This window comes from Corvus hawaiiensis, chromosome 36 (genome assembly GCF_020740725.1).
Source record: "Corvus hawaiiensis isolate bCorHaw1 chromosome 36, bCorHaw1.pri.cur, whole genome shotgun sequence".
Lineage (NCBI taxonomy): Eukaryota > Metazoa > Chordata > Aves > Passeriformes > Corvidae > Corvus > Corvus hawaiiensis.
In genome coordinates this window covers 1308915-1324504 of record NC_063248.1, presented here as the reverse complement: position 1 = coordinate 1324504, position 15590 = coordinate 1308915, and the positions used below count along the sequence as shown (strand labels likewise).

The following is a 15590-nucleotide window of genomic DNA, read 5'->3' as shown; positions in this document are numbered from 1 at the left end:
CATTGGAATGGGATTGGGGTGAGTCTGGAGGGGTTTTCCCAGCTGGAATTGGGGGTGCGGACAATTTTTGGGAATCACACCTCGTTCCTGATGGGTTTTTTCCATTGAAATGGGATTGGGGTGGGTCTGGAGGGCTTTTCCTGGCTGGAATTGGGGGTGCAGACAATCTTTGGGAATCACACCTCGTTCCTGATGGGTTTTTCCCATTGGAATGGGATTGGGGTGGGTCTGGAGGGGTTTTCCCAGCTGGAATTGGGGGTGCAGACGATCTTTGGGAATCACACCTCGTTCCCGACGGGTTTTGCCGGGGCTTTGCCCACTCCCGGGAAATCTCCTTAGGGAAGATTAACATTTCGCACGGCAAAGCGGCTGCCGGGCCCTGGGGTGGGATTTTTCCAGCCCCCCCTTTGGAAATTTGCATCTGGGTTCAGCTCCAGTGGGGCGGGCAGAGGCTCGGCTCCGCTTTTCCCTTCGGGAGGCGAAGATTTCCTGGGGTTTTTTTTCATGGGGAGTGGTTTTTTATTCTCTGGCGGCTCCTCCGTGCCCTCGGGGGAGGCGGGAGCAGGACCACGTCCCCTCCTTTTTCCTCTTTTTCCCTTCTTTTCCATTTTTCCCCTCTTCCCCCTCTATTCCCCTCCTTATCCCTCTTTTTCCCTCCTTTCCCCTCCTTTCCACAGGCAGCAAATGCCACTCGGAGACAACTCCGGGCTGCTTTGAGGGATTGGACAGAAAAACTCATTTTATGGAGGAAAAACCCACCCCAAAACCCCTCAGCTCTGCAGAATCCCAGGAAATCTCCCTGATTTTGGTGCCTTTTTCCCTGAAAAACAAACCCCAGAGCTTGAAGGGGCTTTTCCCACCGTGCTCCGGGTGGGAGAGGAAAATCCCGCAGGGAGCGACGGCCAAATCTTTGATTTCTGCTCTTCCCTCCCCTTTTCCCCTGGATCCCGCTGCTTTTCCAAGTGCTCACCTCTCCCTCTCGCATCCCAGCTGATTTGGTAACTTCCCGTCATGGGAGCCAAAGAGAGAGGAAAGTGCTTTTTATTCCCGGTAATCTGCTCCCTAAGCCCCGGGAGTTTAGCGAGCCGCAGTGCATAAAGGATAAAGGAAAAAGGAACTCCGGGGCTTTGGAGTTTTTTGGGACCGCGCAGCGAAGGTTTGGTTTAAGCCGGGAAGAAATGGGGGAAAAAAAGGAAACAACTCCAGGTAGGGCTTGGTTGGGATTTTTTTCCCATCGCTCCGCGGTGGGGGGAAAGGGAGGGGGGGAGAAAGCTCCGGGGGGGGTGGGTTAAAATTCGTTTTTCCCTCGGAAAAGCAGCTTTTCCCCCTGGAAAAGCAGCCTGGGGGATGGCAGGCGAACTCCAGGCGCGCAGCTCCAGAGCTCATCCCAAAAATAAATTGGGGAACTCCCAGCTTCCGCTGGAAAAGTCGGTATTTGAAAGGGTCAAAAATATCCCAAACTTGGGGTTTTTTTGAGCAGGGAAGGAGTGGTGAGTCCCATGGGATGTGCATCCCAGTATCCTGGCTCTTTGGGGAGGTGGGGACTCGTCTGAGGCAGGAAAATCCAGGGAAAGGCTGTGGAGAATCCGCGGCAGCCCCTGGCTAACGCTGGACCTTAACTCGGGATTGCAGAGCCCCGGCAGCGCCTCATTCCCTCGGCCCCAATTTTATCCCGTTTTTTTTTCGCTCTACTTGAAGCCAGAGCGGGAATTTCGCTTTGGAGAAGGATCCCCAGACGAGGTTTTGCTGCTGGATCGGGGTCAGGGTGGCTGCACCTCACAGGCAGGAGGTTTAGGTCATTCCTGTCCCGTTTCCCATGGAAATGTGGGGTCCGCGCGTGTGGAATGAGCCTGAGTATTCCCAGGGTTCCGTGGGAATCCGCAGCGCCCGAAATCCCAGAGCTGGGGGTGTTTTCCCATCCCAGAATCTGGTTCAGGGAGATCTGGATCGGCTCCGGGCCCCCCCCGAGCGGTATCCTCAAGGAACAGGGGCTGATTTGGGGGTGTTTTGTGGGGTCTGGCCTCTGTCCCCGTTGCTTTCACCCTCTCCAACAAACACCTGCCGCTTCCCGGGATTTTCAGTGCTGGATCGAATTCCCAGGAATGAAAAAACCCCAAAGCGGGGAGAGCCGGGTGCTCTCCCGGCTGTGAAAGGGTTCTCCAGGTGAACAAATCCCAGGAATTTTGGCTGCCTGGCCGAGTCCTGGCGGGGTTGGTCGAACACCTCGGGGAGGGAGGGAAGCACAAGTTGGGTGCTGGAAGTTGAATTTATTCCTTAAAATCTGGCAGGATAAAGAAAAGAAGCTAAAAAAAAAGCTCTTTCTGGACAAGATTCCCATCGGTTTTTGGGGTTTCAGCCCCGAGACCCCAAAATGAGGCCCTGGGGAGGCTGAGGAAGGAGGGATCCGTTTTTAAAACCCAAAGAGGGAATTTGGGCAGAGTCGGGAGCAGCAACCCCCAAATCGAGGGCATGCGGAATTCCAAATCCCCCTTTTCCCACCAGAGACCCCACCCAGCACAGGGATTTCCAGCAAAATCCCAATGTTTTGCCGTTCGGCTCATGGTATCCGTGGCCAGTTCTGGGTTTTTTTAGGGAATTTCGGGTTTGGCGGGGAGGGTTGCCCAGAATTGCCCCCATTTCATCCCTTTTCCGAGAACAACGGCCAGGCTTAGGGAGCCTGAAACCCTCCAGGCACAGAGCCCAGCCCCAAAATGACCGGGAATATTGATAATCATAATAATGGAGCTTTATGGGAATGGTGGCAGGACTGGGCCACAGGGCTTTAGGCTCAGCTTAGAGGAGCTTAAGAGGTCTAAGCAGGTTCAGCCTAAAGGGACATCCTCTTCTTTGGGGACCTGGGCGTCGTCTCCTTTGTGCAGGAAAAGGGGCCATATTCCCGTTTTTCCCTCCATTTATCCACGGCAGTTTAATTCCCTGATTTTCTAAGTGATGAATTTCCCAACCTTGTTATTCCCAGCTTGGAGAAAAGGAGGATTCTGCCCCAAAAAAATCACATTTTCCAAGCCTGGATCATTCCTGCTCCATTAGGAGATGCAGGATTGTATTCCAAACACGCCATTTCCATGGATTTCAGGTGGATTTTCACCTCTTCCTTGAGGTTCACCCCCATCCCTACTGCACCCAGGGCTTGGATTTGTCCCCAAATCCACCAAAATTGGGAAGTTTTGCTGGAGAAGCCCCAGAGGAGAGAGAGGGTTAAAAGCAAATCCAGACCTTTTTTCTTCCCGGGAGGTTCGTCACCCTCCCGTGGGCACCGGGAATGTGCCGGAGATGGAAAAGCCTTTTCCCAGCAGGCAGGAGGTTGGCAGGTGACGTGTCCCCGATCCCATTCCCGGATCGCTCCGCACGGAGCCAGAAGCCATAAACGCCCCTTCCCAGGCTGGAGTGTTGTTGGCTGGAAAAAGATGGAATTTTTTCCTGCAGGAATGATGGATTTGTGTGATTGCCCTTGAATGATCCCGCTTCCCCTCGGGAATGCGGCGGGAAAACCGGGAAATCCCAGCATGCCGTGTTGGAAGGGCTTGGTTGTGATGGAGCCTGGCAAAAATGGGATCCGTGGAAGGGAAAACTGTGGGATACCCCATGGAAACGGGGCACACGAATCTCCTGGAAAGGGGAACTGGATGGTTTTGTGTTCCTGGACCTTTATCCCACTCCTCCTTTCCCCAGCATCCCGCATCTCTTTCCACAGGGAATTCCGGACGGCATCACTTGGAGTTGCCCCATTCCTCCCCTTTAATATTTTCCTCCACATTTCTTCCATTTCCCTCCCTTTTTTATGATCCCAAACCACCCTACAGCTCCTTCTTTCCCCCCTTCAGGGCCTTTCCCTGTGGGAACGGAGCGGGATCATCCCGTTTCCCATGGAATTAAAGCTCTGCTTTCCCCGGCAGTGTCCCCGGCCGCCGAACGGCTCCGCTACATCCTGGGGGAGGACGATGAGCTCCCCAATCCCACCCTTTTCACAGAGATGGACACCCTGCAGCATGACGGGGACGAGATGGAGTGGAAGGAGTCGGCCAGGTCAGGGGGGATTTGGGAATGTGCCGGGGAAAAAATCCCCTCCCAAAATATCCCCGGGGATAAACGGAATCAGGGAATGAGCGTCAGTTTCAGTGGTGTTAAAAAAAGGACATTCCCGAGTCAGGGAAATGCAGGAAAAATGGGATTTTAGGGTGATGTGCACCTCAGCTGCATCCTGAGGAGGAGGAGGAAGATTTCCCATCTTATCCTGAATTTTCTCAGGCTGGATCAATCCCAGAGCTGGAGCTTTTCCCCCTCCCAGCCACCAGAGCCCTGCAGGACGGGTAAAAAATGGGATAACGTGCTGGGAAACTGGAGAATTCCAGCTGGGAAATGGGAGTAGGGGGCACAAAGAACATTTTCCCAGGATTTTTTTCCCTCCACATTTTTTCTGGCCAGGCCAGGAGTGAAACTTTTCCCACCCCTGATCCATAAAAAATGAAACCCCACCTGCTCCATCCTTAAAAAAATCATTAAAGGAGCTGCAGGTGGAATTTGCTTTGTTGGACTGGGATCTTACCCAGGGGAAGATCCCAAATCCAAGCAGGATTTTCCCTTCCCGACCTCAGCTCTGCAAGGGTTGGGATTTTTTGGGGGGGAACTTTGGGAAGGGGGTCCAGGTGGTATCCCGAGCCCTTTCCCATGGGATTTCCCAGTTTGGGTGTGGAATTTTGACGCCAGGGATTGGGATAGATCGGGATCGGGCCCTATGGATGCCGATCCTCTCTTTTGGGCTGGTTTTCTTTGCATCAGCCAAAATTTGGGAAGCTCCTCAGCATCCCCCTGGCTCCAATCCCTGCTCTGACTCCTTAATTTTAACCTTAATTCTTTTTTTAACCTTAATTAACCTTAATCTTCCATAAATCCATGTTTACTTCTGCCTTCCCACTCCCTGAAAAGCTTGGAAAAATCCATGTTTGCATTGGGATTTTCATCAGGGAGGCCGGGAGGTGGAGATTTCCAAGCTTTTCCTGGGACCATGGAGGTTTCCCAAGTCCTGATTACCGCTCTCCAGCCAGGTTGAGCCTCTTTATCCTCAGGGGTGGGAGCAGATGGTGGGATCCGCTCCACCTGCTCCACAATATCCACAATAAATGGGGAAAAAATGGGAATCGGGATGCTGGGAGCAGCAGGGAGGTGGGAATTCGCAGTAGCCTTGGAGAAAGAATCCTTGGATGCCGATCCCGGGGCAAAGGCGCTGCTGGAAACGTGCCCCGAATCCCACACTCGCCCCGGCCGCTCCCTAATAACCCAATTTCCTCAGGAAAACGGGGCAGAAGGAAAGGAAAAGCGGCCTAATAGGCTTTGGGAGAGCGGCGCCGGCACTTGGCGGGAGCCGCCGCGGGAAGCTTGAATTCCCTGCTGGGGAAAGCTGGAGGGCTGGAGAAAGGGATTCTCCAAAGAAATCCGGGAAGGGGAGCTGTGGGATGGGCACCAGGGCCAAACGTTGGATTTTGGGGGGCTTGGGGTTCTGTTGGAGCATTCCTGCTGTTCCCAGGTAATATTCTGGGAGTTTTTCAGTAGGGACATCTGAGATTTTCTCTTTGCAGCAGCTGATCCCATCCCGGCCTTTCCCCGGCCTTCCCCTGCAGCATTCCAGGGCCACCAGCTCTTCCCAAAATCCCTTCTCCTCCTCCGTCCTTCCCATGTGGGGCAGCAGGAGCCCAAATCCCAGCGGTGCCCGTTCATCTCTGGGTAGGACAATCCCTGGAGCCTGTCGAGGGAAAGCAGCTTTTTCCCCCGAAACCAGGATCTGCCCTTCCAGCATTCCGAGCCCTGTTCCCAGGGAGCCGGGAGGAATCATCCACCTCATTCCTGAAGTTTCTCTGGAATCTTCAGTATAAAATCAAGGAAGGGAAGGGCTGAATCCCGAAGGTTTGCCCATCCTCCCGTCTCCCACCGTGGGGATGGAGTGCCCAGGGTGGGGTCTGAGCATTCCTGAGGAATTGTTGGGACGTTGGGAATGCTCTGGGATTTGCTCTCCCACGGGCTGCTCCAAGCAGCAGCAGATCCAGGCTCAGGCCACGTCACCTCCATGGGAAAAGCTCCCAGAGCTCACAGGAGCAGTTTGGGGACATGGAAATCCACAGGATTGGGTTTCCTGGTGGGATTGGGAGTTTTGCCTCCCCTCCACAATCCTGGAGGCAGCTCTCTGGGGAACGGCACCACCAGGTTCTCCCTTCCCACCCCGGATAACGAGCGAAAACTTTGCAAGATTAATTAATCCCAACTTTCCATGGAGGGGAAACTCCCCAGGAAAAGCCGTTCCCTAATCCTCACACCCGCCCTTTCCCGGGCCCATCCTGCTCTCGTTCCAGGTGGATCAAGTTCGAGGAGAAGGTGGAGGAAGGCGGCGAGAGGTGGAGCAAACCCCACGTGTCCACGTTGTCCCTGCACAGCCTCTTTGAGCTGCGGACGTGTCTCCAGACGGGAACGGTGCTCCTGGACCTGGATGGATACTCCTTGCCCCAAATCATAGGTAGGAGCCCCTGGAGGCTTTTCCCCCGTGTCCTCAAACGCTGGGAATGGATTTAAACTCATTTGTTTGCTCCATAAACCAAACGTGTCCGGGAACGAGCAAAGGAAGGAGCTGGGACCCCTCAGCTGCTCCCAGAAATTGTTGTGTTGAGGTTTTGGGGGGTCTAGGGGTCACTCCTGGGTCACCACGGGTGGGTGTGGGGGATGATGTCATCAAGAAGCAGATCGAGGATGGGAGATTTTGGAGGGTTCTGGTGGTCACTGCTGAAGCAGCAGATTTTGGGGTGGTCTGAGGGTCACTCCTGGGTCACCTTCGCTGGATGTTGCAGAGGATGCCATCAAAAAGCAGATCGAGGATGGGAGATTTTGGGGGTCACTCCTGTGTCACCACGGGTGGATGTTGGGGATGATGCCATCGAGAAGCAGATCAAGAATGGGAGGTTTTGGGGAGATTTTGTGGCTTTTCCGGGGGTCACCACAGGCGGGCGTTGCAGAGGATGTCATCGAGAAGCAGATTGAGGACGGGCTGCTAAAGGAGCAGATTTTGGGGGGTTTTGGGGGTTTTCCGGGGGTCACCACGGGCGGGCGTTGCAGAGGATGTCATCGAGAAGCAGATCGAGGACGGGCTGCTGAAGCCGGAGCTGCGGGAGAAGCTCAGCTACGTCCTCCTGCGCAAGCACCGCCACCAGACCAAGAAGCCGATCCACCGCTCCCTGGCCGACATCGGCAAATCCGTGTCCTCAAACACCGGTGAGTCCTCGGGGTCCAGCCGGCGCCTGGTGGCACCCTCGGGCGTCGGGGAGGAACATCTCAGGAGAAGGGGAGGAGGAACCCAAGGGGTTGGGACACCCAGGTGTTTGTTGCCCGGGAAAGACCCTAAAATTCTGCCCCTGGTGGGTGAGGGAGCCGGAAGCTGAGGGCGCGTTCGGGACATGGACGGTGCTGTGGGAGGGGGCATGGTTACGGCAGGGACAGCGTCACTGGGTGGTGACGTCATCGGGTGATGACATCAGCGTGTGAGGACAATGGCGCTGTGTGATGACATCACCATGGGAACAGTGTCGCTGTGTGAGGACAGTGTCATTGTGTGATGACATCACTGTGTGATGACATCATCATGGGGACAATGGCACTGTGTGATGACATCGCTGTGTGATGTCATCACTGTGTGATGTCATCTCCATGTGATGTCAATGTCGCCATGCAATGATGTCACAGTGGTGACAATGGCACCATGTGATGACATCACCATGGGGACAATGGCGCTGTGTGGTGGCATTGGTGATGTGTGATGATGTCACTGTGGGGACAATGGTACCACATGAGGACAATGCCACTGTACGATGACGTCACCGCGTGGACAATGGCGCCATGCAATGACGTCACCGTGAGGACAGTGGCGCCATGTGATGATAACGTCACTGTGCGATGACATCACCGTGAGGAAAATGTCACTGTGCGATGATGTCACCGTGAGGACAGTGGCGCTGTGTGATGATAACATCACTGTGTGATGACGTCACTGCGAGGACAATGGTGCCATGTGATGATAACGTCACTGTGCAATGACATCACGTGAGGACAATGTCACTGTGCGATGACGTCACCGCGAGGACAATGGCGCCGTGCGATGATGTCACTGTGAGGACAATGGCGCCGTGCGATGACGTCACCGCGAGGACAATGGTGCAGTGTGGGTGCCATGGCTTGGCGCCGGGGTTTCCTGGCGCGGCGGGCGCAGACAAATCCGGTCTGCTCCCGGCTGATCCCGCCTTTGCCCAGCCCTTACAAAAGGGGATTTGGCCGGGTTTAGCGGGAGGTCACCCGGTGGAGCCCCGGATTTGCCGGGCTCCGGCTGCTCCCAGGGACAGCAGCTCCCGGGAGTGGCCATCAACGAGCAACATTCCCAGTCCGGGGGCATTCCCGTGTCCCGGGGCCGGATATCCGAGCCAGGACTTGCCCAGAATCCACCAAAACTGAGCACGGCTTGGGAATGTTGGGTTTAGCGCCTTGCTGAGGGGATGGAATTGCTCTGAGTTCCCAAGGAGGGACATTCCAGGGAGGAAATGGTGGAGAAAGGGGGCGTCCCTCCCATTCATTGTGCCCACGGCAGCTCCGTGGCGGATATCGGGATAAATCCCGCTGGCACAGGAATCCAGCGGGAATTTCAGAGGTGGTTTGGTTGGGTTTAACGATAAAAGAAACGGGGAGAGATGCCTTGGTGGCAGCTGGGGCCTTGGGGAGATGCGGAGCAGCAAAAGCGCTCCAGGGGATTCTCCAAAAGGAATTTTGGGAATTTAGGAGGTTTCCTGGGAAAACGTTGGGCTCAAGACAGAAAATCCAGGGGGAAAAAGGAAATGTTTGAGGTGAAGTGATTCGGCTTCAATATCTGGGATGAAAAATGGGATTCGCTGCTCGTTTAGGGAGGAGAATCGTGGAGCCTGATGGAAGCCAGTGGGAATATTTTGGAGTGAGGAGATCCTGGCAGATCCCGAGTGCGGGTTTCTTGGGAGAATGACGGGATTAAGAACCCAAATCAGATGTGGGGTCTTCCCAAGGAACAGAAATGTCCCTTCTGGAGGCACTGACAGCCCCAGAGGCAGCGCTGGGCTGGGCTGGGGTGGTGCTGGCTCCTCATGTGGGGCAGGGAGATTTGGGGTGGGAGATTTTCATCGATATCCCCTCACTGCCGCCGGGAATATTCCGATGGGTGGGATAAGGGCACGGGAAGGAAAAGCACATTCCTGGTGTCTCCTGTGCTGGGCAGGTGATCATTCTTGCCTGCCCCCGACATTCCCCACAGGATCCTGCTCCTGGTGTTCCCCACAGGATCCTGCCCTGACATTCCCAATGGGATCCTGCCCTGACATTCCCACAGGATCCTGCTCCTGATGTTCCCCACAGGATCCTGCCCCGACATTCCCAATGGGATCCTGCCCCGACATTCCCAATGGGATCCTGCTCCCGATGTTCCCTATGGGATCCTGCTCCTGACATTCCCTATGGGATCCTGCACCCAATGTTCCCTATGGGATCCTGCCCCCAGTGTTCCCCACAGGATCCTGTTCCTGACATTCCCAATGGGATCCTGCCCCTGATGTTTCCCCACAGGATCCTGCCCCAACATTCTCAATGGGATCCTGCCCCGACATTCCCACAGGATCCTGCTCCCAGCATTCCAAATGGGATCCTGCTCCTGACATTCCCAATGGGATCCTGCCCCCGATGTTCCCCACAGGATCCTGCCCCTGACATTCCCAATGGGATCCTGCCCCGACATTCCCAATGGGATCCCGCTCCTCCTCTCACAGCCCCTCTCTCCTCTCCCCCAGCCCGCAGCCCCGTGCGGGGCCCGGCCGCCGGCGCCGCCTTCCACCGCTCCACTGAGGACCTCCGGATGCGGCAGAGCGCCAGCTACGGCCGCCTGCGTGAGTGGGGGGACACCAACCGCCCCCAAATATCCCTGGAATGTCCCAAATTCCCAGTCCTGGTGGCAGAGTGGGAGGTTGGGATGAGGTCCCACCACGGCCGCCGTCCCGGAAGCACAGCACGGAATCCGGGATGAGCGAGGGTGCTGGTGTGGCTCAAAATCCGCAGGGTGGAGGAAAAAATTCTGTCAAATCTTTGGGGAGGGAAGGAAAGGTACTTGGAAGAGGGTGGGAATCCTAAAAGATTGCTTGGCTGGGAGAGGGCGGGTGGGAAATCCCCTCTGAACTTGGGAGCTTGGTTTGTGTAGCTGAGACAGGAAATGCTCCTGTTCACAGAGATTTGGGATCATCAGGGCTGGAAAAGCCCTCTAAGGTCATGGACCACCAGCACGGCCACAACATCCCCAAGTGCCACATCCAGACGGATTTTGGGGGGATGGGGACTCCACCCCTGCCCTGTGCCAGCCTTTCCACCCTTCCAGAGAAGGAATTTTCCCGAATTCCCAGGGTTTGGTGGCACATCCCATAAGGAATACCTTATTTCTTTGCACGAGGTCTCCCCACTGGGTTTTCTCCCGGCACCAGGGGTGGCTTTTCCTCACATTCCCTCCCTTCCCTCCACCCAGGTCACGCCCAGAGCCGGAGCATGAACGACATCTCAGACACGCCGAGCACCGACCAGGTACCCATCCCAAAATCCCACTGGGAGGAGCATCCCGACATGATCCCGCTGGGCTCTGGGGTTGTTCGGGTCCACGTGAGCCTCCGCTGGGTCGATACCCACACAAATTCCTAATTAGGGGAGTTAATGCTGGTATTGATCCCCGTGGATCCACGGGGAAGCTGTCCCAGAAGTGACACCTGCGCTTCCAGCATGGAATTAGGGATGAGCCAGGAGGCTGGGCTGGGTCAAATCCCTTGGGGTGGGGAAAAAAAATCCCTTTGGATCTTCAGGGAGGACAGGAAAGGGGCTTGGAGGTGTAGGAATCCTAAAGGATTGGCTGGAAGAGGGCGGTAAATCCCATCCAAGCTCTTGGGTTTGCACACAGGGATCCAGCTCTGGAGGTGAGGGGCTGGAATTTGGGGTGGGATCTGTTTTGCCTGGGGTTTTCTCAACGCAAAGCTCAGCTGAGAGGCCACGGGGGGCTTTTCCTTCTGGGATTGCTGCTGGGAAGCAGCTTGGGCAGGTGCCCTGCTTGGGGATGGGATGGATCAGCGGGGTTTTGTCCCATTCCCATCCCAGACTCTTTTTTCTGGGAATGGCTGATTCGTTACATGAGCTTTGCTCTGTTTCCGTTTGTGATTTCACCATAAACTGAAGGGAGAATCTCCGACCCCGCAGGTTTTTAGGGAATGGGATGGGATAAGAACCTGCTTTTCCCCTGGGATGTCCTTGCTGGACTTACCTGGGGTGATGCACTTTAGGGCAAGTCCAAACACCACAAATAACGCTTTGTTTCCCTGGATTTCACCGATGGAAATCCATGTATTGCTGGGAGCCACAGGACAGGGACACCGCAAAGCTTTCCAGAAACCACTCCATGCCGGTGCCCACTCAGGAACCCCAAATGTCCCCTCCAGCAATGGGGTTCAGAGGGTTAATCCCAAAATATGCAAAGCATTTAGGTTTAATCGCCCTATTAGGCACACTACAAAGGGACTTTTTAGGTGTTTCAGGAAGCTTAGTGGTCGCTGGTAACTCCTGCTCTGATTCCGAGCCGCGCCGGAGGAGTTGCTTTATTATTATGATTTATTTTATTTTTTTTTTTTCCATTTGGGTTTAAAAGATTAGGACGGGGAGAGGCGGCTGCCCGGCTCACATGCCTCCCCTCACGCTGCCATATAGATTATCATAACTCCCTGCCCGGCTTGGTATTGAACCCTTTTAGGCTCGTAATGAAAGAGCTGCAGGGGAGAAGAGACCCGGGGCAATAAATCCATGGATGAGGTTTTCCTACTCCCGTTATTCGTTCCCGCTCCCGGGATGGGGTTGGGGAGGAAGGAGGCTCAGAAACCTCCCCCACGCTGGTGCTGAGGGGGTTCTGTGCCAGGCAGGGGTTTGGGGGAGCCTGGGGCTGCGAATGAACTCTAAAAATGTTCCTGGCATCGCTGGGGTTCGGCTCGGATTTTTCACAGGGGGGATTTCAGGGAGATTTCCTTGCGGAGAACCCAGGAGAGCAAAACCAAACGCTGCTGGTTGGGTGGCAGAGCCCTGGGTGGGCGGTTTAGAGCCAGTCTTGGTTTTAGCCGCGTTTACTGAAGAAATTTGGCTCTGTGGATTTTTCCTGGCTTATTCCTGGATGCGGCTCCTCAATCCCCACCTCTGGGAGTCCTGGGACAACCAGAGGTGAAATCTTGGAGCCTGAGGCTTCAACTTTTGCGGGAAAAAAATGGGGGAAAAGCCAAATTTTGGCAACCGCTCCCTTCCCCACTCTCATCCTTCCTGACAGCTGAAGAACAAGTTCATCAAGAAGATCCCCAAGGACGCCGAGGCCTCCAACGTGCTGGTGGGGGAGGTGGAGTTCCTGGAGAAGCCCTTCGTGGCCTTTGTGAGGCTGCTCCAGGCCACGATGCTGGGGGGGGTGACAGAGGTGCCCGTCCCCACCAGGTGAGCGCCGTCCCCTCGGGATCGAGTGGTCTCAGGACACCGGTGGCCTGAGGTGACCAACACGGCGCCTCTCCCTCCCCAGATTCCTCTTCATTCTCCTCGGTCCGGCAGGGAAAGCCAAGTCCTACAACGAGATTGGCAGGGCCATCGCAACCCTCATGGTGGACGATGTGAGTGGAGGCCACCCCTGGCCCTCGTTCGGAACCCCCTGGCTCAGAACCAAGGAAAAAGAGCAATTTTCACCTTATCTCCCCAAAACCTGAGCTTTGAACCCCCAGAAGGACATGGGACTGGAGGCCACGTCCAGGCTGACCCCTGTCCTGCATCCACCCCCAGCTCTTCAGCGACGTTGCCTACAAAGCCCGGGACAGGGAGGACCTGATCGCCGGCATCGATGAGTTCCTGGACGAGGTCATCGTCCTCCCGCCTGGAGAGTGGGACCCCAACATTCGGATTGAGCCTCCCAAAAAAGTGCCCTCGGCTGAGAAGAGGTGGGTGGGGGGCGTGGGGCCCTGTGGCCACTCCCACATGTCCAGTTTTCGGGGACGAGAGCCTTGCTTGGCTTCACCCCTGGAAACAACCCCTGGAAATGTTGCAGAAATGCCGGGGTTTCAGCAGGTTTTGTTCCCAGATCGGCTCAGAGCCATTCCCACCCTCCTGGAACAGCCTCTAATGGGAGGTGTCCTTGCCCAGGGCAGGAGTTGAACTGGATGATCCTTAAGGTCCCTCCCAACCCAATCCAACCCACCCCATCCCATGACTCCATGGACTGAGCTCCCCGAACTGAGCTCTGGGTCTGTCCAAATTCACCCCAAAACTCACAATCAGTGCAGGCACAGAGCTGCCCCATGGCCTTGGCCGAGGTCCTCACACCAGGGCTCGGTGGTGCTGATCCGGGGGCGCCGATGCCGATCCAAGGCCGATGTCCCCATCCCACAGGAAGTCGGTGTTCTCGCTGAACGAGGTGGGGCAGATGAATGGCGCGGCTGGCGGGGCAGGTGCCGGGGGCGGCGGCGGCGGCAGCGAGGATGGGGAGATGCCCGAAGTCCACGAGATCGGGGAAGAGCTGGCCTGGACCGGCAGGTGAGCAAGGACCCACCACCAAAAACCTCTGGAGGGTGCCGGGATCCGTCAGCATCTCCTGTGGGCTCATCCTGGGGTGTCCTGGGGTTTTTGTGCAGCACCAGATCAATTTCTGCATATATACATAAAATAATTACATTTCTGTATCCATGTTTATGTATCTCCCAACTGGCCAGGGAAGCTGCGGCTGCCCCTGGATCCCTGGAAGTGTCCAAGGCCAGGTTGGACATTGGGGCTTGGAGCAGCCCGGGACAGTGGAAGGGGTCTCTGGGTGGGACTGAGGGGTCTTTAGGGCTCCTCCCACCCCAAACCATTCCAGGATTCTGGAGCCCCTCCGGCACCAGGTGGGGAGAGCTGGGAATGTTCCCCTGGAGAAGGGAAGGATCCAGGGAGAGCTTCCAGAGCATTCCAGGGCCTGAAGGGGCTCCAGGAGAGCTGGAGAGGGACTGGGGACAAGGCATGGAGGGACAGGACACAGGGAACGGCTTCCCAGTGGGAAAGGGGAGATTGAAATGGGATCTTGGGAAGGAATGAAGGTGGGGAGGGGCTGGGCTGGAATTCCCAGAGCAGCTGAGGCTGCCCCTGGATCCCTGGAGGTGCCCAAGGCTGGCTTGGAGCACCCTGGGATAGGGGAGGTGTCCCTGGCCATGGCAGGGCTGGAATGGGATGGGATTTAAGGTCCCTTCCCAACCCAAACCACTCCAGGCCTCCACAATTCTGTTTTGGTGGAAGTCACCAGGTCCTCGGCGGTGTCTCCGCAGGTTTTGTGGTGGCCTCTACCTGGATATCAAGAGGAAGCTGCCCTGGTTCCCAAGCGACTTCTACGAAGGTTTCCATATCCAGTCCATCTCTGCCATCCTCTTCATCTACCTGGGCTGCATCACCAACGCCATCACCTTCGGGGGGCTGCTGGGGGATGCCACCGACAACTACCAGGTCCAGCCCAGGGTGTCACCGGCGTGGGGACAGCAGGGGTGGGATGGGGTGGGGTGGGATGGGATGGTTTTTACCCTACTTGTGCCATGCCAAGCTTCTGGGGATGGAAATTCGCTGCCAGGTGGGACTGGCGGCCCTGGAATCCCTGCAGGATGGGACAGCCCCCTCAGTGGCAGTGCCAGGAGCAATGGGACATGGTCCCAACCATCCCGTGTGGGTCCAAGCTGAGGTTCCTCAGCCCCATCTCCATCCAGGGGATCCGTGGGGACGTGGGTGGCACAGCACCCCCGTAACGCTGCCTTTGCTCCGTCCCCAGGGGGTCATGGAGAGCTTCCTGGGCACGGCCATGGCCGGCTCCATGTTCTGCCTCTTCGCCGGGCAGCCCCTCATCATCCTCAGCAGCACCGGCCCCATCCTCATCTTCGAGAAGCTGCTCTTCGACTTCAGCAAGTGCGTGCTGGGCCATCCCGGGGGACAGCAGGGGCCGGCCGTGCGGGGGTGGGACGTGTCCCCCAGCCCCTGGCCGCTCTCACAGGGCCGCTTGTCCCCTCTTCCAGAGGCAACGGGATCGACTACATGGAATTCCGCCTGTGGATCGGGCTGCACTCGGCCCTGCAGTGCCTTATCCTGGTGGCCACCGACGCCAGCTTCATTATAAAGTACATCACGCGCTTCACCGAGGAGGGCTTCTCCACCCTCATCAGCTTCATCTTCATCTACGATGCCATCAAGAAGATGATCGGGGCCTTCAAGTACTACCCCATCAACTCCGACTTCAAGCCCGACTACGTGACCATGTACAAGTGCGAGTGCGTCGCCCCCGACCCAGGTGAGTTCATCCCGGGGCCGCCCGGGCAGGAGCCAGGGGGTGGGAGGGTCCTGGCGTGGATGAATCCCACGGGATCGCTGGCCGAGGATGAGGGATGAGGATGAGGCAGCTGCCCGGGGTGGAGAGACCTCGTCCTCCTCCTCTGAGGGGGTTTTGAAGATGGAGGAAGAGCCTCGTCCCGCTT

General features: G+C 56.4%; 1 protein-coding gene across 5 annotated transcripts in view; it reads left to right on the top strand.

Moving 5' to 3' along the window:
* SLC4A5 (solute carrier family 4 member 5) overlaps positions 1–15590 on the top strand; it is a 32094-nt gene that overhangs the window by 3821 nt on the left and 12683 nt on the right. For 3 of the 5 annotated variants that reach the window (XM_048290056.1, XM_048290057.1, XM_048290058.1), the window contains exons 4-15: positions 3915–4044; positions 6363–6523; positions 7117–7272; positions 9855–9950; positions 10577–10632; positions 12401–12558; positions 12641–12728; positions 12895–13049; positions 13498–13641; positions 14403–14577; positions 14894–15027; positions 15135–15406. In XM_048290056.1, the coding sequence (XP_048146013.1) occupies positions 3915–4044; positions 6363–6523; positions 7117–7272; positions 9855–9950; positions 10577–10632; positions 12401–12558; positions 12641–12728; positions 12895–13049; positions 13498–13641; positions 14403–14577; positions 14894–15027; positions 15135–15406 (1725 nt within the window). Of the gene's footprint in view, positions 1–534; positions 1207–3914; positions 4045–6362; positions 6524–7116; positions 7273–9854; positions 9951–10576; positions 10633–12400; positions 12559–12640; positions 12729–12894; positions 13050–13497; positions 13642–14402; positions 14578–14893; positions 15028–15134; positions 15407–15590 lie in introns of those variants that run through there. The other 2 variants (XM_048290059.1, XM_048290060.1) reach the window with 2 other exon arrangements.